Source organism: Lynx canadensis, chromosome F1 (assembly GCF_007474595.2).
Source record: "Lynx canadensis isolate LIC74 chromosome F1, mLynCan4.pri.v2, whole genome shotgun sequence".
In the NCBI taxonomy this organism is placed as follows: domain Eukaryota; kingdom Metazoa; phylum Chordata; class Mammalia; order Carnivora; family Felidae; genus Lynx; species Lynx canadensis.
Window position 1 is genome coordinate 47,779,729 of NC_044319.2, and position 25,211 is coordinate 47,804,939.

Consider the following 25,211-nt stretch of genomic DNA (forward strand, 5'->3'; position numbering starts at 1 on the left):
TTTGGAGAATTTCTTCATTATCAGAAGCTGGCAATAAAGTTAGAAAATGTAACTCAAATGCATTACAAAAGCTTTGTTTAGTCATACCAAGACACATTACGTATAGTCCATATTTAAAATAATAGAGCAACAGAAACATTTTTGATTACTATTCATTGTATAATATTTTAAACTTAATTTGGCTGTATATAGATTCTAAAGCTTACATTGCAAATAAAGCCTAATAAGTATTTTAAACATAAGTTTCAATATTCATCAATTTTATGTGGTAATAATACATAAAATAGCAAGGTTTTACCTCATTTACTACCTCAACCATCCAAGTGTTCATTAAGTGAAACCAGCAGAAACGTAGTTAATTTACCATTTGTTTTGTTCAGTTTTCTTACTGAACTTCTAAAAGTACAGAAATCTAAATATATTTTAAAATTAAGTATCAATTGTGTTCATAAAGTTAATATGATACATGGTGGTGCTAAATTAAATAGAAGCAAAGGGAAAAATCTCTTTAGGCTCAGAAACAGCTTTTGTGTATTTCCATTGTATTTACAAAATTCATAATCATTGAAAATAAATGCCTTAATTGTAGTAATAGGATGTTGCAATGTAACTCCTTCAGTTTATTTTTCTACCAATTTCCAATATAATTTGACACTTTCAGGGTTTAGGAAAACGTGTCACATTATAATTTTATTCAAACAGTATGCTTAACTACATTAAATTTCTACATGAAAAAATATTACCATAGAATTTTAAATTAACTTCCTAATTTTTCAAAAGCAAATAAACTTACCAATTAAAGAAATGTTAAATGTGAATACAAGTTATTTACAAGATCTTTTATGCTACAAAAGATGTATATATAAGCTCAGTGAAGTACTTAGATGAAAGATTTGAAAGTGATCATTATATGGAAATATGAGCATGGAGATGTGCTCAGAGTATTCAGTTAATTATTTTTCTAAGAGCAAATTAGATCTATAACTGCAAACAATGGCTGAATAACCTTACCCAAAGGCCACAAAATTTCTGCAAACATCTAACACGAAGGATATACAATGTAACTTGATTTGGGGAGAAAACATACTAATCCAATTATTGTTCCTAGAGACCTGCCCATTATTAATTTGAAAAAATATGATCTTAAATCTATATTGAGCAAATGGAGATCTGCAAAAAGATTCATCCCAAACCTAACTATGTGTGATTTTTGTGTCATTAATTTTATTACCCAGGTAAGAGCAGGATGAGAAACACAGGACACAAATGTGAGAATAAAGTAATTTTAAAAGAAAAAATGAGGTATAAAAGTAATTTTCCAACAAATAAGATTAGGGAGCAGATAATAGGAAAATACTAAATAAAATCTGTACAGTAAATACAACTAAATTCATAGTGTTATCTTTTTTTTTCTTTCTAATTCTTCCTTGTGTATATTTACCATGAGCTCGTATGACATTTCTCTAGAGAGGGTACTGCCTTAACCAGTCACCCCAAACCTGTGGTATACAAGAACAGAAATTCATTTTTGGTAACTTACTGTAAGGGCATCACTTTTTAAGACATTTTTATTTGTGGGTATGAGATCTTTAGGTCAAATTACAGCACTTCCAGTAAGTGATCACAATGATTTCCCTTCAATTACGGTTTAGATGTACTTTTAAAAATGTTCTGCACTGAGGGGCGCCTGGGTGGCGCAGTCGGTTAAGCGTCCGACTTCAGCCGGGTCACGATCTCGCGGTCCGTGAGTTCGAGCCCCGCGTCGGGCTCTGGGCTGATGGCTCGGAGCCTGGAGCCTGTTTCCGATTCTGTGTCTCCCTCTCTCTCTGCCCCTCCCCCGTTCATGCTCTGTCTCTCTCTGTCCCAAAAATAAAAAATAAAAATGTTGAAAAAATGTTCTGCACTGAAATGTCAGATCCTCTGACTCATTCAGGAATTGTGCCTTAAATTTCCAGAACGATCTTATATTATTTCTGCAAAATCTCATAAAATGAGGGGAAAAGCCTGGCGAAATTATATTCTATCATTTGTGGATTTACCTGTTAAAAGATTAATCAAATGCTTATTAATAGTTTCTTCGCTTAGACTATAAGTTTGTTCTTCTAGGTCTATCCAGGCAGATCTGAGACTCGGAATATGTTCCTTTCTCTTGACCAGAGAATACTGACTTCTTAGCCAACACTCACCTTCACTGTAAACGTTTTTCTTTCACATTTTCCCATTCAGAACAGGAAATTTGTTAAAATGACAAATTATTGAGCCTACTGAATATTTTTCTAAACATTTGTTCAAAATATGTTAACTCCTGTGAAGAATGCTTTTAATTAAAAAAATTTCTAATTTGTATTGCAAGCCCTCCTCCTAATTTAAACTTCTATATAGATATTAAATAGTTGATTCTTCTAAGATCCAATCATCATCTAGGTTACATTTTAAAGATAACAAAATTGGTAAGTTAAATTGGTTGTCTACATTCACATAGTAAGTTAGATAAAGCAAGAGGTTCTAAAGAGGTAACACTAAATTCCACTCACTGGCATCTTCCTCACTAATGTTCCCATAAAACTAAACTAAATAATATATAATAGTGTTAATGGAATTTTCAGGAGGTTTCAACTAATAAGGAACGGTAGGATTTTAAGATTAGTTTTAGTTTCACTAATTACAACTATATCCTGAAAATATTTACATATTTTCTAGGAAATAAAGTTTAGTTGTTTTTCTTAGGATTGATTTATTTTAAAAGCAACATTTCCATAAACGTTAATGTAGCAATAATCCTAAAAGTAATTCAGAAAATAAAACTTCTTTATCACTTGAGTACATCTTACTCATAATGAGGTAAAGTTTTAATTTTTTTTCTATAGGACTATGTTATATATAGCAACACAAGTTATTAATTAAGACATTAATTGTGCTTGAGAGTTACTATGAACTATAAAAGTATACATGTTCACAATTTGTGTTTCTACTACTAAACCAATCATATATATACATTATTTCCTAATACCTAAAAAGATAAAAGTCTTGAATAATTTTATGTCACCCATTTTGTAGGGAGATGAATTCTGGAATGGGAATGAAGAGCCCAGATTGCTAGATTTAGTGCTCCAAAGCCATACTCTCTTAGACCTTGGATCCCTAGGCTACAGATAAAAATTAACTTTTAAAAATTTCTAAGGTTTCTTCCAGCTCTAAAACTTCATGATTTGAAAATAAAGTTACCTTCTATAATGGCCTCCTTTATATTTTTTTTCTTCCCTAAATCTCACCCTAATCCAGTTAATTGTATGTATCTAAATATTTCAAAAAGGTGACATCTAATCTTCTCTGATGGACTGAATATTCCTATTAGCTTGTGAACACCTAAAAGCACTATATGACCAGTACATAACTGAAGGAAATAAACTTTTATGCTTTATTCCAGTTAACATTTCTATTAGGAATAAAGTTAGATCATGTTGTCATTTTTAATTTAAGATCTTGGGTTTACTTTGAAACTCCAAATACTATTATATAATAGGCTCTTTAAACTTTAAATTCAATCTGAACATATATTTTAACGTATCAAATGTAGCTAACACCTTACATCCAATGCTTGGCAGAGTGACACCAGAAGCAAAGTATAGAGGTGGTGGTGGGGTGTGTGCACTACTTTGCTGACCAAAAAAAAATCTCAGATAAATCATACTTGCAAACTGCTACCAGCGGAATGGCTACGTAATAGAGCCAGCATTAGTATGTCAAGTAAGTTTGAAAGGGACCATTTTCTTGTCACTTCCAGAGCCCAAATTTCTTATAAAACAGAAGATCTCTTCACAAATTCTAACACTACTAAAGTTTCCCCTTGGTGCTCCAAACAAAACCTGTAATTCCTAAGTACACAAAAGGCCATAATTTACATTTACTAGTCTGACTTTCCCATGACAGTGAGAAGAGCATTATAAATCCTCAATAAATCATTATTATGAAAAGTACATAAATATTGAAGTTTTATGTTCTCTTAAACAACCATGATATAATTATGAGCAGAGAGACTGGCATTTCAATAGGTTAAACCACCCCAGAAAGGGACATTTGCTTAAGAAAATAATGCACTTTAGTGTAGTGAAAAGGTTTATACACAAATAAAATAGAAAAAAATTTTCTTACAGACTAGTGATAATGTTACTCAAAAGTTGACTTTCAAACCTGAAAGACCTAGCTTGCTTTATTATTTTTTTTACACTATCAAAAAAGAATGTTTTGTCACAAATGAATGGACAAAAAGATATGTCACTGACATGTTTACAATTAGGAAATATCTAAAACCCATTTACAATTGGCTAAAAAAATAAAGGTAATTAGAATGATATTTATTTTAAAGGAAAAAGCTAATCTGGTTATAGTTGAGAGTCTAATGGTCATACTTTCAGATTTATGAGTGGGGGAGTTAAATGATTAAAACATTGTATGTCCTTTTCATTTAAGAGTGTGAGAAAAAAGTGTAATTACATGTGGATATGTTATATTTTAGCAAAAATTGTGAAGTCATGCCCCACTCACAGCAATAAAATGCACCAAAACAAACAAAACGTAAACCAGATAGACCCTCACCTGACACAAACTTTATAGTCTCTTCTCAGGGGTCTCCACCATGTTTCTTGTTAATGTTAACAATCCTACAAGTGTAAAAATATCAGATTCAAAGTATCTTTTTCATTGAGTATGAAAGCTGCTATTTATGTGATCTTAGAAAACTCCAAGGAATCTGTAAAACTCATTCATGATTTAATCAAATGTCTTTTTTTTTTTTTAAAACCCCTTGGTATAAAAATTTACAGATGAATTTCATATTCCATCACAGTTACATGGTCCAGTGCATTTCAGAGTATTTGGACATTACCAAAGCTGTCCTTTTCCAATGCAAACATTTAAGAAAATTTTAAGCACTTCTCAAACAAGTGACATGATGTGGAACTACTTACACTTTTGGCTCTTACTTCTTTTAAGTATAAATGTAATTACTAACCACAGCAAAACTGTTTGACTATTTTATGGTATCTATCAATAAGAAGTTCTCTGTTAGACAGAAGGAGCTACAGTGTATGCTGAAGCTATTTCCCAAGAGCTAGTTTAGTAGACAGAACTTTGGGCTCATCTTATTTTTCCTTCCTTTTTGTTTTTGTTTTTTGGTAACATACGCACATCCTATACTATCATCTTATCATCACTGGATTAAGTAAGATCAGCTGGGAAGTAGCTACATATTTTTAGCGAGATCACTGATGGCAATGGACCTCTTAGATCATGCTGGTGCTTATGGTTAAATCACATCTAATGTGAAATTTCGAATTACATCCAGAGCTCCGGTATCAAAGCCACACATATCCAACATGCCTCTATCATCTGGGTCTGCAATGGTAAAACCATTTGATGTCATTCCACAAACAATCAATTTAGCTGGAATGTCCATTTTCTGTAGGAAGATCAAAATACATATTAAAAAATTGTATGCAAGCAAAAGCAAATAACCTCCAAAGTTAAAACACTTCAAATTCTATCTAGCTTTTCATTACAAAGTCAATCTTTTTTTTCCTCCATAAAATCTGTTCATCTTTCAGCCAGACTCTGTGATTTCAGAAAAACAAAAAATAAAATTGTGTGAACAATCTGCCTGAAATTCCTGCTTCTGTTCTGTGGGCCAGAGTACATTCCTGAGCAGCCTAGAGACTTTCTACTTATGAAACCTGTCAGGATTACTTGGGGGCATCAGATATTTTTACCAACATATCAAACAGTGGGGCCAGTGTGTGTGGGTATATGTAAAGAGGTATTTCCTGATGATTAACAATGTTAGATCTATGATTTTATTATATATATAACATACACATGTCACATGTAAGACCCTGTTCTCTATAGCTGTAACTTAAGGTTAAAATAATTGATTTCTGGAGAAAACCCAACAATCACTGAGTAGGCACTATGTCAGAAACTATAATTAGCTCTTTAAGTAATTTATCTAATTGTTATAACAACTCTAAAAGGTAAGTAGTACTACTTTTTTAAAAAGTTTATTTATTTTGTGGGGGGAGGGGTAGAGACAGATGGAGAGAGAGAATCCCAAGAAGGCTTCACGCTGTCAGCACTGAGCCTGACGCGGAGCTCGAACCCACAACTATGAGATCATGACCTGAGCCGTAGTCAAGAGTCAGATGCTTAACCGACTGGGCCACCCAGGCACTCTGGTGAGTAGTACTATTAACTACTAAGACCTATACTATAGTAGTAATATACTACTATGACATACATCAGTTAAATAATTTGCTTAGATCCACAATGGGTAAAAGAGACTCAAAACCCAGGCTGCCTTGACTCCAAATTCTCTTCTCTCACTTGTTCTCATACTTATTCATCAGAATCCCTAGGAGAGTTTTGTTAAAACACAGTCTGACTCTCCAGTTTCTGATTCAGCAGGTCTCCTATAGGGTCCAGGAATTTGCATTTCTAACAAGATCCCGGGCCAAGCTGCTGGTAGGAAAAACACCTTTTGAGAACCGGAGCTCTTCAGCAATTTGTTTCTTTTTCCAGTCACATTAGCCACAATTCAAGTGCTCAACAGCCACATGTGACTAGTAGCTACCACAATGGATACTGGAGATAACATTTCCATGATTTCAGAGAGCTCAGTTGGAGAGCACTGATTAGAACAAAGAAGTAGCCATAAAACTTAAAACAGAGATTATAGCTTTGCTTTAATTTTATGTCGTCCTTTAACAAAACTCACAAATGATACTTTATTTTGATTGTTACCAAAAGCAGTTTAAAGAGGATGTTTTTAGTAACGTATAGAATTGGAACTAGTTGAAATAAATCATGTATGTATAGCCAATACTTTTTATTTCAAGTGCTGCTGCATTCAGAACTGGTGTGTATTCCTGTACAAAGCTATAGACTTATCTTCGATATCAGTTTTTGGAAAAACAGTGAATATTTGAGAACTGTGTCTTATTTTGGGATGAAAGAATACTTAAAATGTTACCTTTCGATACTCCCTCAGAGCAACAGCAGGATGGACACTTCCAGCAAAGGTCTCATTATCAGTGAAGACAATGAAGACATCAGCAGCTGTGTTTGTCATTTGAGCCCAGATCATCGGAAGAGAGCAATCAGTTCCACCTGCTGGGATCTAATGCAAAACAAAAACATGGATTAGAATAAAAGTGCCCTAGTTTCCATACTGAGATGTCTGAAATAATTAAATATTTAAAAATACTATTTTTTACATTATCACTTTACTTAGAGCCAATACACAGACCTTCTCAAAGTGTGTATTTTTATTTTGTGCTCATGAGAAATTGAGATGAAACAATTTGTTCTCATGAATTTACTAGTATCAGTCACGACATCAATATAAGATTATTATATAACACATGTTAAGTAAACTTAAACTGTTCTTTACCTGATTCATAGCCATTAAAACCTGTTGTAATGTCATATCTGTAGTCACTGGACAAGGTACCATTTCATCTGAAAAAGCAACTACATAAGAATCTTTTTCTGTTCGTGTGACAACCTGAAAAATTCAAAGGTGGTAAGTTTTAGCAGATTAGGGTAAAACAAATACAGTATCTTGAATTTCTTAAAATTCATCTTTGAAAGCTTTATAAATATACCTATATTACCATATGCATACAGTATACTCAAAACTTTATTTTTAATTATATTTAGATATGAAGCATTTAACTGAAATAAAAATGTGCCAAATACAATGAAATGACAGAAACAAATGAAAATATAATCCTTGATCATTATCTACCTTCATAGTTTTGTCCCACATTAAACATTTTTTAGGGTGGCAAAAATCCTGAAATGGCCTTAGGGGTTCTCACCATACACATTGCTGCTGCAACTGTGCTAGCGTTGAGCACACTGCCCAAAACTCTTTGGTTCATCGATGCACTGACGTCGACAGCCAGCAAGAAACGCTTTCCAGTAGGCTCCACTGTCTAAAGAAAACCAAAACAAATAATCATGAAAAACAACCATAGAAATTAAAATTAAATTTCTAAAACTCGCATTTACTTATCTTTCACTCAGACTTCTAAGATAACAGGTCTTATTTTTGATGTACCAATTGACAAGTATTTGAAAATGTCTGGCCTTTTTTTTTTTTTTTTTCTTTCTTTATTTTTGAGAGAGAGCAAGAGGGAGACAGAATCCGGAGCAGGCTGCAGGTTCTGAGCTGTCAGCACAGAGCCTGTTGTGGGGCTCAAACTCACAAACTGTGAGATCATGACCTGAGCTGAGATCAAGAGTCAGATGCTTAACCGACTGAGCCACCCAGATGCCCCTAGTTCCTACTATTTTGCTGAATGGCCAGAATATTTTAAAACCAAAAATTTTAACTTATGGCTTTAATGTAGGATTTTCAGTCCTAAAAAAAAAAAAATCACTTCCCATAAAGACAGAAGAGATGCCCTACTGATTAACAGAATGACAGAGGACCAAGTCAAAGGACTCTATAGGAATAAAAAAATTTAAATTTGGTATTTCAAAACTTATCAAAATGATAAGATAACTGGGTATCATCCAAAGGTGAGGAGAAATTCTTAAGCTTACAATGTTAACTATATATCCACATTTACATGAACTATGGAAAAACACATGAATAATCAAAAATGGTTAAACTATAAGTATCATCTTTAAAATGTGCTTTTATAAAATATATGAAGTCCGAATTGGGTCATTTGTTATGAAATGAAAAGTCAAACCATTACCTTAAATGTTTTATAAAAAGCAGTATCCAGAGCTTTCAAAATTTCTTCATCAGGGAGCCACTTCAGTTTTCCTCTGAGCCCATGACCTGTTTTATAAGTTTCTGATGCAATTAAAACATGAAATGGATGTATGCGAGCCTAGAAACAAGACAGAGACAAAAAGAAAATCAAAAATCAAATGAAAAATACTCATTATGTCTTTAGGTTTTGTTATTGTAGCTAATAAATAAGTTTCATAAAGAAAAAATGAGGACATATTAATCTTAGATTTCAAAGTCAAAATGAAATTTGGTATGAGAAGTCTCAGAACACCTAAAACTCTACTGACTACAGTTCCAAAACTTAGGTGCTGACTTTTTCAATTAGTAGTAGCTAACAAAGGCAATACTTACCTTTTTTAACAGCTTTTCATTACACAGTTTTTCACATACTAAAGATACTTCTGAATTTCCTGGTTCAAGCACTGAATTAGCAGTCATCTTTCCTAGATTCCTTAGTAATGCAGTAAGAGGCATTTCTTGTAACAAAGCCTTCCATACCTATTGCAGTAACATAGATTGAAATGTAAGGAATTGAGAGGAAATGAATCAATATGTTAACTGTATAATATTAAGAATATATTCTTTAAGGTTTTCTTATGGGGTTCAAAGTATTTCTAAAATAAAAATTTGTGTGCATTGGTCAAAGACTTATTAAATTAACTTGCTCTTCACTAGAGTAAGAAAGTGAAGTCTATTTTATGAAGGAATCACATAGAAGAATTTTATTTATTTTTAATTAACAAGGCAAATTAACCAGCCTTTCTGAAGCAGAAATGACACTTAACTGAATGCAAACTCCATCTGGACAGTGTATTATGTGTTTTAAATAAATATTAACCTCAAGATATATTTTAGATTTTTGTTAAAAAGAACTGAATGTATAGTTATCCATATAAATCACATGTCATAAATTACTTTTATACATAGCATAAATTTTAATACCTGATACGTATCAAATTACTCATGCTTAATCACATGCATACTATAAGCCACTTACCTCTTTAGACTTTAAATGATTTGTTAGAAGATGTTCCCTAACTAATCTATGCTCTTCTATTAGATGAATGACTTCCAGTTCATCTTTTGTGCGTTTCACTTTCTCTACAGCCTCCAGATACTTTAATAATTTTTCAGTCTCCACAGAAAGTGCTTTTTCTTTATACAATTCATGGACTTCTTTCCAGCCCTTTGTAATATATTTGGTTACAATAGCAAGTCCTTTAAGAAAATAAAGAAGTCAAACAGCATGAGAATATGGTATGGGATATACATAACTAGACACAGAGGAGCTTAACCTTTTAAGCTGTGAGGCTGCTTTCTGTGATATAACAAACACATTCAAGCCAATGGAGTCAAATGATTTTGCTTATCCATCATAATTGTTTTAAAAGAAGCTCTGGAGAAAAGTCTCTTATACCATTAGTTATTTTACGATAAACCTTTTTTTTTCTTTTTGAGACACCAGCATTAGAAACTTGGGTAGACAATACCTATCTCAGGTTCACAATCTCAGAAAATTCACAAAAGTACAGATCTGTCTCAGTTAATCTCCTTTCACTTGTCCCTTTCTGCTGCTAAATAAATAAGCATTTATAAATAGCAGAGGTAAGTGGAAGTGGACAGTTAGGTAGGTAATTTGTAATTTTTTAAAGATAAAGTATTACAGTCCAAATTAAAAAAAGGAAAACGATGTGTTCATTTCTTCTATAAATTCTATAAATTAAAAAAAAACATTTTTTTTTAATGTTTATTTTTGAGAGAGAGAGACAGCATGAGTTGTGGAGAGGCAGAGAGAGACACAGAATTGGAAGCAGGCTCCAGGCTCTGAGCTGTCAGCGCAGAGCCCGACGCCGGGCTCGAACCCATGAGCTGTGAGATCGTGAGCTGAGCCGATGCTTAACTGACTGAGCCACCCAGGCGCCCCATCTTCTATAATTTTTTTTTTTTCAAATTTTATTTTGTTTCCATTTTCTGATTTTTATAAATTTTTTTTAACGTTTATTTATTTTTGAGACAGAGAGAGACAGAGCATGAACGGGGGAGGGGCAGAGAGAGAGGGAGACACAGAATTGGAAGCAGGCTCCAGGCTCTGAGCCATCAGCCCAGAGCCCGACGCGGGGCTCGAACTCACGGACCGCGAGATCGTGACCTGAGCTGAAGTCGGATGCTTAACCGACTGAGCCACCCAGGCGCCCCTATAATTTCTTTTAATAGTTGAAAGAGTTCTTGATTGCAGGGCTGAGGAAATTTGGGTTCTAGCCTACATTCTGCCAATAGATGGCTGTGTGATCATTCCAGGCCTTAGGTTTTACTTCTGTAAAATGTGGAAGGGGAGATTTGAGTTATCACACTCAAAAAGGTCTATGGGGTAAATGTTGCTAAAATAAACAAATGGAACAGGTTATATAATAAAGAGTGGTTAAGACTATGGGACTAGAGGGGTGTCTGGGTGGCTCGGTCAGTTAAGCGTCCAGCTGCTCGTTTCCACTCAGGTCATGATGTCATGGTTTGTGAGTTTGAGTCCCACATGGACTGATAGCACGGAGCCTGCTTGGGATTCTCTCTCTCCCTCTCTCTCTACCCCTCCCCTGCTCACGCATGCTCTCGCTCTCTTTCTCAAAATTAATACATAAACTTAAAAAAAGAAAAAAGACTGTGGGACTAGTGAGTATGCCCTACAAATGTTTAGTGAAGTTTTGGCTTAGTGCTGCCAAAAAGGGTATTTTCAAAAGTATCCAGGATAGGTATTTTTATGTATCTTCTGATTTTTTAAAAGTGATATTAGCAAAGAATTCATTTTTTTTCTAAAATATTGTGCAGGCCAAGTAAAATCCATCTCTAAGGCAGATTGAGCTTATGTGTTGTCCCTAGTCTCTAATTTAAATAATTTGATCAAAAGTCAACATTAGTATGTAGAAACTTGTAAAGTACTGTGACTTGTTACCTTCCAGATTTTAGTACAAAATCTTATATTGCCTTAAATTACTAAATGTTTCATATGTAAGCATGTCTTCTATTTTGTCTTTCCAACTAAAATAAAACTTTCTTAAAGGCAGTCTTCTTATTTTTATCATACCCAAATTCTATGGTGGCCACACAGTTAAGTACACAATAAATACCTGATTAATTAAGTCATATTTTGACTTGTTTTATCTGTTTTAAATACACATTTCGGTCAAAATATTAAAATTTTACTTATTTGGGGGGCGCCTGGGTGGCTCAGTTGGTTAAGTGTCCGACTCTTGGTTTTGGGTCGGGTCACGATCTTGTATTTCCGGAGTTCAAGCCCATCCATGTCAGGCTCTGTGCTGATAGTGTGGAGCTGGCTTGGGATTCTCTCTCACCCTCTCTCTTTGCCCCTCCCCTGCTCACTCTCTCTCAAAATGAATAAACTAAAACTTTTTTTTTTTTAAATAAAATATTACTTACTTGGTGGCTTAGAGTTTGATTCTAAATTCTTTTCACTCTGAGAAGCCTAGGGATCTCTTATGCCTGAACACACTGTTATGACCGCCAGATTTTAAGTATGAGTTCTGCCCTCAAAAAATTTAGAATTAAAGAATACTGTCTGTGGGAACAAGTTTAGGAAACATTTACTAATTCATTTTATCGACCAAGAATTCAAAACCCAGTATAACCATTTGCACAAATTCAGAAACCAATTTTTCCAATTAGAACTAGCACTTAGGTCCACACCACCATCTGGTGTCTCAACAGACAAATAAAGCTGGATCTCTACATTCTTCTCATACTGAATCAAAAATTTAAAAGTAAAAAATTAAAGCATGAATATTTTAAGGAAAAAAACACAGGTAAATATTTTTATGACTTTATGTTGGAAAAGGCTGCTCTAAATCTAACACAAAACAAAAATCTATGAATAAAAACACGTAAGTTTCATTACATTAAAATTCCAAACTTTAGTGTGCCAGAAACTCCAATCAAAAAAATTGACAAAGAAAAAAAGGGGGAAAAGTGCATGATAACATGTTATTAATTCCTAAGTGTCCCAAGTTCTTAGAACAGTGCCCATCCATAGTAGGTGCTCAATAAACATTTGTTGAATGAATAGTGACTATCAATATTAAGAACAGCAACTCAATGGATAAAAGGGCAAAGATACAATATGCTCTGCAATAAATTACAAATCAGCAGCAGCACATGGAAAGATAAACTTTTGCCCACAAACACAAATTCAAGTAAGGTATAATTTTTCACCTATCCTATTGGCAAAGATTAAAAACCACTGGTAATAGTCACTGTTCAAATGTCAGGAAACTGGCCACTTCTATATACTCTTTGTGGGTTTAGTCTTTATAAAAATATTTACATTATACACATTTTTTCTCTGTATTTTTGTAATAGTATGAAAACCCAGAAGCTACTTAACTGTCTTCAATGAGACTAAATAAATTATAGTGTATTCATTCAATGGTATATTTGCAACTATTTCTACTGACTTGAAGAAATACCAATCTGCTTTTAACTGAAACAAGGTCTAGGGGCACCTGGGTGGCTCAGTCGGTTAAGTGTCTGACTCTTGATTTTGGCTTAGGTCATGATCTCACAGTTTGCGGGTTCAAGGCCCACACTGGGCTCTATGCAAACAGTGCAGAGTCTGCTTGGGATTGTCTCCCTCTCTCTATGGCCCTCCCCTCCACCTCAAAATAAATAAACATTAAAAACAAAACAAACAAAAAAACTCAAAGGAGGTCTATAAAAAAATTTTAAATAAAACAATGTATTTTAGGAAAAATCTGGAGTAATATACAATGTATATAGTAATTTCTTTTGAGAGGCAGGATTCTACTTTCTGTATTATATTTTTATGTATTATCCAGCTATTTAAAACAAGCATGTAATTTCTAATAAAAAAACCAAAACATCCAGGTGTTTGTATATGTAAATATTCGCAACAATTTACTGCTTAAATTTCATTTTAAAAAGTCCACTCATGGGGCGCCTGGGTGGCGCAGTCGGTTAAGCGTCCGACTTCAGCCAGGTCACGATCTCGCGGTCCGGGAGTTCGAGCCCCACGTCGGGCTCTGGGCTGATGGCTCAGAGCCTGGAGCCTGTTTCCGATTCTGTGTCTCCCTCTCTCTCTGCCCCTCCCCCATTCATGCTCTGTCTCTCTCTGTCCCAAAAATAAATAAACGTTGAAAAAGTCCACTCATAATAAAAAATGATAAATTAGGAATTCATGAGGAGCTGTCTTTTCAAGTTTCATTTCTGGTATTAAAAAAAGCAAATTTTGGACATGTTGATTTTTGTGGATGCTTATACTTTACATTCTTCTTGCCCAAAAGTTTTAATTTCCCTTCTAAGAAGGACTAAGTAATTAGTGTACATCCAACTAACTTCTCAAAAGTCTCTTCCCATAGACATAGAAAACTGCCCCAAGTTACCATGTCCCCTGGCTGACTGCTCGGAGACAATTAACATCCTGAATTGTTAAGTTCAGCACTATTTCAGGCAGCCTTTATTTAGGTTCCATGGAACATATGTCCTAGGAAGACAGGGAGGGAAAGAAAAATCCTAAGGGGCTGGAACAGTACAGCCTGGCTATCTGCCGTCTACTGGCTAGGAGCCGCTTTGCTTCCTACAGCTTTCATCACGTCCATGCTGCTGTCATAGTCCGTAATCACTTGGGTAAGCATTCTAGCTAGCACAGTGACACTGTGAGATCTAGAATATTAAATTAATCTGTAAATCTGTCATTTGATTCTTGATTAGTAATGTCCGGATTGCCTGTGGTAGGTGTTTAATTCCAAGGTAGTATTAAACATTTGAATTAGTCAAACAATGTGTTTTGAGAATGAAAGCCTGTTTCAAATAAAATATTTCTATTTATCGGTATTTGCAACTTCCCCCAACCCAAAGGTTGTTATGCTTACCTTCATTGGAAGGTTTAAGATGTGACAATCTTAATAGATCTTTGTGAGACCAGCCATTTCTTTGTTTATACTTTGTAACTGCCAGAGCAAGGGCCATGCCCCCCTTTTCATTGTACCAGTCTGCTATAGCCTTCCGGAGGGCACGACCCCACATGCCACATTTCATGCTTTCCTTTAGATCTTTCTTAAACTGGATAAAAGTAAACAGATGTGTAGGAATGCGACAAACTTCAGAAACAGCTTTGAATGCCGCTTGTTTTGTGCTTATGTCGGAACACTGGGAACAAATGGCAAGTGCGAAGAGCATAGGCTCTTGCTTTGCCGTTCTGCCTTCTTGACTAAATGACTTTATTTCCTGTATCACTTCACATCCTCTGCCGTCTTCAATCAATCTAATTAAAGCTTCAGCATTTTCAAGGCCCAACTTTTGTTCTTTGATATAATAAGTCCCACCTTCAGAACCAAAACATAAGAACCGGTGTAGTCGATTCATATCAGTGACTTGCCATACATATCCATCTTCGGAATTGGTTATCTGCTTCTCATTCAGTGATTGCATTTGGTTCACTGATTCCTCCATTCTTCTGTCTTTTAAGAAACCTATCAAAAAGCAAAATGTTATTATAGTTAGAAAGAAAAAATAAAATTATAAGAAGGAATACTTATTTTTATTTATTTTTGAAAACATTTATTAATGTATATTTTTTGAAATCTGTTACAAAGTCTATTAACTTAAAAGCATTTTTTAGGCTCATTAAGTGGTAGTATGATAACCAGAAACAACAAAGAGGTTATATTTTGGAGGTATAAGTTTGTTGCGTCAGAGACCAAGCAGGCAATTTAGCATGCAGTCTGAAGGCCCAGAGAGAAAATAAAAAGGGGTAGGGAGAGCAGCTGTGGTAGCTGAGGCTAAGAAAGGTCTTACTCCCTGATTAACTGCATACACAGTTTTGGTTGCATATCCAACATCTGTTCCTTCCCTCCCCTCTCTTCCTGGCAGTAATGTCCTTTAGGGGAGGCTAGACCTTTTTCCAGACCTATGGGATGAATCTTGATTTACTCTAAGCCAGTGGTTCTCAAACTCTGTGTGCATCCAAAGTAACTGAATTGCTACTTAACATGCAGAATTGTGTGTTCCACCCACCACCCCCAAAGTTTCTTTCTTAATTTAGTTTATGTCTGGGGTGAGGCCTACACATTTGTACTGATCACAAATTCTCACTCAGGTAATGCTCGCATTTCTTTTGCCATGTGACAAGTATAGGGGATGGGCATCTAACTGGCCAGCATGCAGTAAGTCTGCAGAGAATACTTCTGAGGTTTTCTTCACTCTTAAAAGTGGGCTTGGGCTCTTACTAAGAACGCTCCCTTTCTACCCTGAGACATTCATTTAAAGTGATGCTTGGAGTGTGGCAACTATCTTGAGCCACAGGGGAGCCAGTTTAGGAAGACACACTCATTTACAAGGATGGTAGCACAGAAAAAAAAATTAGAAGGAATCTGGGTCCATGGTATCATCGAGCAACCTGGAAATGCCTTACTTAGAAATTCTGTATCCTTGCATCTTTACTTAGAAATTTTGTATAGCTAAGCCGTTTGTAAGTTTTCTGTTACCTGTAGTTGAGAACATACTGATTAACATCCTATTAACTGTGCTCATTTGTAATTTATGTGATCAACTACCTGTACTTTCTTCCTTCCATTATCTCTAAAGCTACTAGCTGTATGGCAACAATATCGTTTTTTATCCTCCTAGTGGAACCACCACAATGTCCACTACTTTATCAGTCCACTGCTACTCTAACTATAGTACAGCTGCCTATCTAGATGCCCCAAGTCTCCTGTCTATACCACTATAGTGCACTAGGTTTCTCCCCATGACAAACAAAACAACACGACCAGAAAATAAAGCTCAACCAGCATTTATTGCATATTAGATGTAAGACATGAAAGAGAGCCCTGTTCCACTAAAAGGATTTTTTTAAAGTGTTTAAGAAAAAGAGTGTGTGTGTGTGTGTGTGTGTGTGTGTGCACATGTGCATGTGGGGGAGGGACAGAGAAAGGGGGTGGAGGAGGGAGAGACAGAATCCCAAGCAGGTTCCATGCTCAGTGCAGAGCCTGAAGAAGGGCTCAATCTCACGACCCTGAGATCAGGACCTGAGCCAATATCAAGAGTCGGATACCACAGAGCCTGCTTGGGATTCTTTGTCTCCCTTTCTTTCTGCCAGCCCCCTCGCACCACCCCCCCCACCCACTATCTCTCTCAAAATAATAAACATAAGAAAAAAAAAAAAGAGTCAAACACCTAACTGACTAAGCCATCCAGGTGTCCCTAAAAAGATTTTTTTTTAATGTTTTTCCCTGCCCTCAAAAAAAACCCACATTCTAGTCAGTGAGGTAGAAATATACATATAATACAAAGCAAACTGTAATTAAGTGCTCTAATAGAAGTGTACTGAGAGTCAGCAGAGAATAAAATAATGTTGTCTCAATAATACAGGAAGACTTGTGCAGAATAGGCAAACTGAAAAACTGGTATATAAAGTTTGGGGGAATGTATTCCAGAAAGGGATTTCTGAAATCTTGCTGTCTTTAGATTTTAGAAAAAGAACTAAGTATATTGACACAGCTGTAACGTAACATTAACTGCTAAGGTAGTAGTAGCTTAAAGGGCAACACAAGATAAAAGAAATTCTGTATTTCTTGTACATCATCATAAAGATGATACAAGCTTAAGTACGTTTATATATTGTAGGGAAGGCTTAAGATGGAATCCTCGTGAATATTAACAATTAAGAGCTAGTGAGAAAAGGGCCCTTCAAAGGAGAAAGAGAAGATGGGGTACACAGACTTAAAGTGAACCAGGGGCAGTGGTATCACGGACCACAGGGAAGAGAATTTCAAGGAGTCCATAGCTGTAATGTCAAATGCTCAGAGATGAAGTAAAGTCTGGAAAATGACTACTGGATTTAGCAAACAGGAGTGAATGAAGAAGGGCAATTGTTGTAGAATCCTGCAAGAAGGAGCCTGAACAAAGTGAGATTAGGAGGGGCGCAAGGGTCGCTCAGTAGGTTAAGCATCGGAGTCTTGCTTTTGGCTCAGGTCATGATCTCACAGCTGTGAGATCAAGCCCAGCAATGAGCCCGATGTTGGGCTCTGCGCTGGGTAGGGAGCCTGCTCAAGATTCTCTCTCTCTGTCCCTCCCCCCACTCACACGCCCTCTCTAAAAATAAGTAAGTGAGATTAGGAGTATGCAATGAGGGAGGCTTCACAAGTGGACTACTCTTTTACAGAAGCATAAAGGGAAGGTAAGAGAGATGAGAAGACATTGAGGTGAAGTGGAATGATTCAATTTGGAGTGGAAGACAGTAAAGGATGTAACCAAGGGGATGAGATCACTAAAAGAAGTCAAACAGAATAAGCTTTAGAGCATCCAGGTTGAGACTGGCCTACTGACAGCAAGAGAGACATCTCTTTCACTAAGGGTGTAGACAGATTTGAAAAAAGAGAGGAATAAGGAGATTGAGGGAAGTCTGGCAGGTAAGGGAGCCATGAGGTTGGGTCTCAGAGAGGGGAACACATCATGATATGATGCATGCATGGGATAAATGCATGGGAGAATGGAGAGCCTCACATTTTGAAGGTGACTGGGGGCAGGGGACAGTCATTTGAATTGTGTTGGAAATAATCAGTGTCATTATGAGGCCTAGGCCTCAGATGGTGTCACCGTGTAATAATGATCATATTATATTAGTCATTAGGGACTGATTTACTGAGTGCAGCATAGGCTGAAACTGCTGCTGCAGTAATGATGCTTCTGCTATTTATTCTTACCCCCTCTTTAACATGGCTGTTTAGCTGCCTTTTAATCCAAAAAACTTTTTGAGAAGGATAAGAGGCTTCTCAAAGACTGACACCTTAACTGCTAATTCCAGTAGAAAATTTTCTATTATTTTGACCTTTGCACTGCATTTGATATTGCTAGCCCCATCTTTAGCTTTTACAAAAATACCCTTGGGTAGTACTTTCACCTGGCTATTGCTGCTTATTAGTTGAATAATATAGAAATGATATTCAGCATCAAATTATGCTAATACAACAGCTTTCCTGAACCAAAGCCCAAGAAGTGTGATTTAAAGGTCCCAGTTCAAATCTCAAAGTTCTTTCCCTTGTTATTTTTTTGTCAGCATGTCTGGCTGGTATCTTTAGTTCCACTAAGAGCAGGGACCGGGTCTTAGTTGTGTATCCCTTCTCTGAACCTAGGATATCACTCTTAAGTAATTAGTAATATATATTTAAGAATAACAGAGCAATATTAAAGTAATTTTCTGAACCATTTAAGAATTATGTATGATTGCCTTTTCTTTCCTCTAACATTTTTATTTTTTTTTTTTTTAATTTTTTTTTTTTCAACGTTTATTTATTTTTGCGACAGAGAGAGACAGAGCATGAACGGGGGAGGGGCAGAGGGAGAGGGAGACACAGAATCAGAAGCAGGCTCCAGGCTCTGAGCCATCAGCCCAGAGCCCGACGCGGGGCTCGAACTCACGGACCGCGAGATCGTGACCTGGCTGAAGTCGGACGCTTAACCGACTGCGCCACCCAGGCGCCCCTAACATTTTTAAAAATAAGTCTCAACATGTGCAATTAAAAATATAATTCAAGCCTTTAAGATAAATTCTGTAATTAGAAAAAAGTACTATATGCAGTAAATGGATATACAATAAAAAATAATACATGAGAAGTTATGAAGAGGAAGTAATGAATACTAAGTAAAACTGTCTTTTGAGAATAGTATTTCTTTGAAAGTTTTTCTAATGCATTTAGTATCAGGTATAAGTATCTTGTTGAGCAAGCAGCAAAATGAACTTTTAAATCTAGGGAAGATGCCTAAGAAAAATCCCTAAATGTAATCCTTGTAATCTCTACCATAAGAAATGTAGTTACTTATTCATAGCTGTGTCAATGGAATCTTATCCTTGCATATATTAATGACAACCATGAAGACATACCCTTTCAACATTTTTACAGGAAAAAATGCCCAGCTTTTCACATGGTTCTGTGACTATTCTTTCCAGGATGAAACATAAAACAGTAGGACAGATTGCATGAATGGCCCCTCTCTACTTGCTTGTGTAAATTTATCAGACTCAAAAATTTAAAGTTAAATATGAAAAGCAGAATGGCACTACTTCTAAGCTACTCTCCTGGTACCTGACTGCTGACATATAAATTAACTTTAAAATTGTCTAGGTGGTAAGACAGCGGTATAATAAAGAATATCTAGTTTTTTTCTTGGCAGAGCTTCAAAAATGCTAGGAATTTCCAGATTGATAAGTCTTTTTGTTATGCTAATGTGGTGATTCATTCTGGGCTTCAGGATGGGGGCTGGTCACCAAAAAGACTAATCATTTGATTAGAGGGTTGGAATTTTGGGCCAGATCAAACTCCCAGGAGGGCTGTAGGGCCCAAAATTGGGCTCAACCACACAGTCAACCAATCATAACCAATCATGCCTAGTAATAAAATCCCATATACAAACTGTGAATATCAAAGTTCACTGGTGCTTCCTAACTGGTAAACAAACTGATGTGCTGGGAGTGTGACCAGCCAGGATTTCACACAGAGGGTATCCCTCTCCTGCCTCCAGACTTTGGCTTATAGGTGTCTTCCATTTGGCTGGTCCTCAGGCATTATCATTTAACTGTAATCATTAGGATAGCGTTTTTAGAGAGTTATGTGAGTCATTCTAGTGAATTATTGACCCTGAGGGGGTTGTGCGAAGCCCTGAATTTATAGTTGGTTGCATAGACTAGAGACCCTACTTATAACAGGTGTCTCAAGAAAGGGTAGTCTTGTTGGGGATCTTGCCCTTTAACTTGTGGTGATGTAGGAAACAAAGGCAGAAGAATAAAAGATTAAATTTCCTTATAACTTACAGGCCATTGACAAGTCCTCAAGACAGGCAGATTGACATTCCTCTGGGAGCTCAGCTGCCTCGATGTTGACTTTGCTAAGGGCAAAAGGCAATCTTATTAGCCTGACCCCCCAGAATCGTATGTCTACTTAACATATAAAAACTCCTTTGGAAACTTCCTTTACCTCTACTACCCGCCACCACCCCCCCCCCCAAGATATATCTTGGCAATCATACTCCAAGCTTATGGTCCCCTGATAGATATCTGAAGGGTCTCATTAGTGAGTTTTTACAAAACAGTAATAAATGACCTTTTCCTAACAGCAGCTAGCCTCTCAAGGTCCTGGAAACCTTGTTTCCAAAATACCTTTGAGACTAGACCCCTCCTCCCCTGAAGATATATAATCAGTCACCCATCGCAACCCCAGTGCAGCTCTTTCTGCCCATGGGTCCAGTCCCTGCGTTTTAATAAAACCACCTTTTTGCACTGAAAACATCTCAATAATTCTTTCTTGGTTGTTGGCTCCGAACCCCAACACTTCAAACCGCATCAGTGGGATCTTAAGCTAACTCTGGAACTGAACTGAACTGCGGAACACTGAGTTTGTGTCAGAGAACTGGGTCAAAACAGACACCAAAGGCACAGGGACAGTAGGAAAAAAAAAGATAAACTGCACTTCACCAATATTTAAAATCTGTGTTTCCTCAAGAAAGTGAAAAGAGATCCCAGAGAATGGGAGAAAATACATGCAAATCATACCATAAGGAACTTGTATCTAGAATATATAAAAAACTCATAACTCAATAATAAGATAATAACCCAATTAAAAAACAGGCAAAGCATCTGAGCAGGCACTTCTTCAAAGATGTACAAATGGCCAATAAATATATAAAAAGATGCTGAATATCATTACTCATCAGGAAAATGCACAACAAAACTGAAATGAGATCCCACTTCACGTTCACTAGGATGGCTACAATCAAAATGACAATAATAAGAAGTGTTGGTCAGGAGCTGGAGAAATTAAGACCCACATACATTGTAAAACGAAGGATCATATGGTAACTCTATATTTAACCTTTTGAAGAATTGCCAAAGTGGTGAGGGGTTTCTTTATGGGGTGATGAAGATGTTCTGAAATTAGACAATGGTGAACGCTCACACTGAGATACAGAAACTAAAGGGACTCCATGAACTGTGTTTTTGCTCCTTTTCCTGCTTCTACACTTGCTAGGACCTGCACCCCACCTTACACACGCTTTACACTTCTAGTACAAAAAATGTATTCCCTTTCTGTAAGGGTCAAGGAGCTAATGATTTCTTTGGAGTCTTCCAGCACAGATCGGAGTGAAAGAGCAAGGTTGCAGACACTGACTCCAGGCACACTGCCGCCAGATTCCTGGCTCCAGGGCACAAGTGACTTATGGAGGACACCTGAGCACTCCTCGTTCTGACCCGTTTCTGGATGCCTGAGAAGACATATGGACCAGACCACAATCCTTAATAAAAGCACCAGAGCCCAAACAAAACTGAGACTACTCTACTCTCCTTTCTGAGTCTCTCAGATACTCTGTATCTGTCACCTCTCTGTATCTTCAATAAACTCTGCTCTCACTTGATGTCTATCCTTCTTAAGGCCCAGGATCCTCTTGGCTGGTCCTGCAGGACTCCTTCTGGGTCCATGGACCCAGTCTGCCTATGTCAACACAAGTCTGTGAATATACTAAAATTCACTGTATTGCATACTTAAAATAGTGAATTTCATGACACATCAATTCTATCTCCAAAATCTGTCATTAAACGAAAACTAAAAATTGACTATATTTGGGAAGTTATTTAAATAGACATTCAAATGATATTTAACTATCTATTTAACTATTTATCTATTTAACTATTTATCTAACTATCTATTTAACTATTTATCTACTTAACTATTTATTTATAGGTATTTCCTATATTTGTCTTTAGAAAGCAATTTGAGATACACACAGATATATATACAGTATCTTAATTTCTCCTCTCCCCAACTCCAATCATCTCCCCCCTCGGAGCTTAAGCTCCACTGTCAGTGATTTAGAAGGCAGTTGGGCAGTGAGTGAGGTCAGAGCCTGGTCATCAATTAATCCACTCCAGAATAATCAAGTGTTGTAAATCCAGATTAACAATTAAAAAAAAAAAAAAAAAGACAGTTAATTCTTTGGGTTGGCCTGTCCTATCCAGAGCTCTTAAAGCACACCATTCTAAAGACTCTAATATAGCTGAAGTTATTTTAAACTTCTGTAAATTAAAATTTGGGGAAGAATTAAACAGGTCACAGTATTTTTAAAGGCATAGCCACAATTTGGAAGTTGGTTGTGGACATTTTATACATTGTCCACTTCTTTCTTTCTTAATATTGACTGCCAAAATCAGTGAATGCCAGTAATTAATATACAAAATGTATATTGTATATTACAATATACATATTGCCTTGGGCACTGTTGTATGTATGTAACAGCAGTTCTTTCTGCTTTGTATTCATTAGAACAACGTTTACTGTTATCTTTTAACAGTACTAATAATACAGTGTTTTTGAGGATTCCTGTTTTTCTTGAATGTACACATCTGAATATCTTTGCAAACTCTGTTGTCCGTTTATTACTTGAAAATGTTTCATCCCATGAGGTCGAACAAGTTTTGCAGCTTAACCGTTTTTAAATGAGGTCAAAGCTGATGTACACCTATGAGAGAGTGCCAGACAACTTAAAAGAAACAATACTGCAAAAACTGGGGCCACAAAGTCAAACAACTATCATTCAGACTGCTGGTGTACCTGAGTTGATCATGTTATGTGGGATGCAACAAAAAGTGGTGAGGACCTGTTGCAAACATGACAGCATGCCATCCCGAAGGCGTGCATCTTCAGCCAAGTGGTCGCCATGTAGTATGCACTTTGTATTACCAAATCTTCTCATTTTCCTCAAAGACCCAGAAATCTGGATCTTTTATGCAAATTTAGGATTAAATGTGAAAATAAGTGAAAAAAAATTTAAACTCCCTTTCTGGTTACTTCCAGGCTGTGTAAAGGGCTAATTTTTCAGTTAGGGGGGTCTTTCTACCACAGCCACCAAGTTCATAAATAAATGTTAGTTATGATGTATTTATTCAGCACAGAAAACACTTCCAAGTTCATGGCAATATCATAGATTAAAAAATAACACACATTATCACAAACAGCTATGGACTCCAATGACACTCATTCTAGGTATGGTTCATTAAGGAAATACAGCTAGACTCCTGTGCCTCACAAAATTTTTCCTGTCTCCTAGGGACAAACTTCAAAAGTTTCAAATGAAAACAAACAAATATTTTATACAAATTTCGATTTCTACTCCACAATATAGCCAGGCCTTTTTTTTTTAAAAGTAATCTCTATGCCCAACTTGGGGCTCTAATTTGCAACCAGGAGATCAAGAGTCTGATGCTCTACAGACTGAGCCACCCAGGCGCCCCATAACCATGCTTGCTTCAATATAAAAACTGTTCTGTTGTTTCCCTCAGTAATATTTGTCATGTTAATTTTGTGGCTTCACCTAGTCCATAACACAGGGCTCGCTAACTCCGATGCATAGGACACCTGTTTGTGAAGCAAGGAATCAGTTTTGTCTACTAAAATATTTTTTTCTGGAAGCCAAAGGCCCTTCTTTGAACTCAGAGCTTTAAGGAGTGATGCATAAATACACATACTCTTAAAGATTTATAATCTTAACAGAGGTCTGCTGAACGAGGGCATTTTCACGGTTTAGCGAAAATAGGCATTTTTGGTTTAACTCCTTTATTCTTAGAAACATAACAAATGTTCGATTAATACATTACGTTTTTTTCAACCTAATTTTCTTTTAGGCATCGCATCCCCTTACACTTGTCTATCGTCCCCACGGATTACAGAACAGATCTCACTCTTCTCGTCATTCCCTCGAGGATAAATTCGCCTTCTGTCTTTGCACCAAAATCCCTCTTCCAAACCCCAGAGCCGGGGCAACGCCTCCCGGCGCAGAAGCCGCGGGAGGAGGAGGAGGAAGAGGAGGAGTAAAGCGGGCCCTCCGGACGCTGGCCTGTGGGAAGCTATGGAAGCACAAGCCGGAGCGGTCCGGGATTCGGGAAGGGCCCACCCTCGGGAGCGTCTCAGCCTGGCCAAGCGAGGTTGTGCCCACAGCGATGCTGGTTTCGTTACCCAGCAAGGGCAGGACGCGGAGGCAGGGCGGTGGAGAACGATGGTTTGGCGAAGTGTTTGCTCCGGCCTCGGTCGCAGGGATGCGGGATGAGGGACATGGAGGATGAGCTAAACCTTGCGCGTCCCCGGGGCCGCTCAGACCGCACAAAGGGCCCCAGTCGGCCTCCCGCAGTTTCCTCACCTGTGCTTGCCGGCCGACCCTCCGAACCCGCAGCGCCACTGGGAGAAGCCCTGCGAGGCGCGGGAAAACGACTAGAAGCTGCTGCAGCCCTTAGGGCGGTAACTGCTCCAACTCCACCAACGCCGGGGCCTGCAGGTTCGGCTCCCGGGAACGAGCCCCGCCCCTCTACCTTTGCCCCGCCCTCGCCCCAGACTGGCGAGGATCC

The 25,211-nt window shown here is 37.0% G+C and overlaps 2 protein-coding genes across 5 annotated transcripts in view; one reads left to right on the top strand and one right to left on the bottom strand.

The window, feature by feature from the left end:
* The window catches only part of GLRX2 (glutaredoxin 2), a 20,456-nt gene extending 13,201 nt beyond the window's left edge, over positions 1-7,255 (top strand). For all 3 annotated transcript variants that reach the window (XM_030303400.1, XM_030303401.1, XM_030303398.1), the window contains exon 5: positions 7,040-7,255. In XM_030303400.1, the coding sequence (XP_030159260.1) occupies positions 7,040-7,086 (47 nt within the window). In that variant the 3' untranslated portion in view covers positions 7,087-7,255. The remainder of the gene's footprint in view (positions 1-7,039) is intronic.
* On the bottom strand, positions 4,082-25,200 carry RO60 (Ro60, Y RNA binding protein). 2 transcript variants are annotated; one of them, XM_030303394.2, is made up of 10 exons: positions 25,007-25,200; positions 20,634-20,707; positions 14,695-15,294; positions 9,798-10,018; positions 9,152-9,298; positions 8,760-8,897; positions 7,872-7,988; positions 7,442-7,555; positions 7,022-7,168; positions 4,082-5,458 (listed from the first exon to the last, which is right to left on the bottom strand). In XM_030303394.2, exons 2-10 carry the CDS (start codon positions 20,638-20,640, stop codon positions 5,306-5,308), a joined length of 1,644 nt encoding a protein of 547 aa, XP_030159254.1. In that variant the 5' UTR covers positions 20,641-20,707; positions 25,007-25,200; the 3' UTR covers positions 4,082-5,305. The 2 variants fall into 2 exon arrangements, with proteins under 2 accessions (XP_030159254.1, XP_030159255.1); XM_030303395.2 differs by lacking the exon at positions 20,634-20,707 and having other exon boundaries at positions 25,007-25,140.
* Positions 25,201-25,211: the final 11 nt, after the last annotated feature.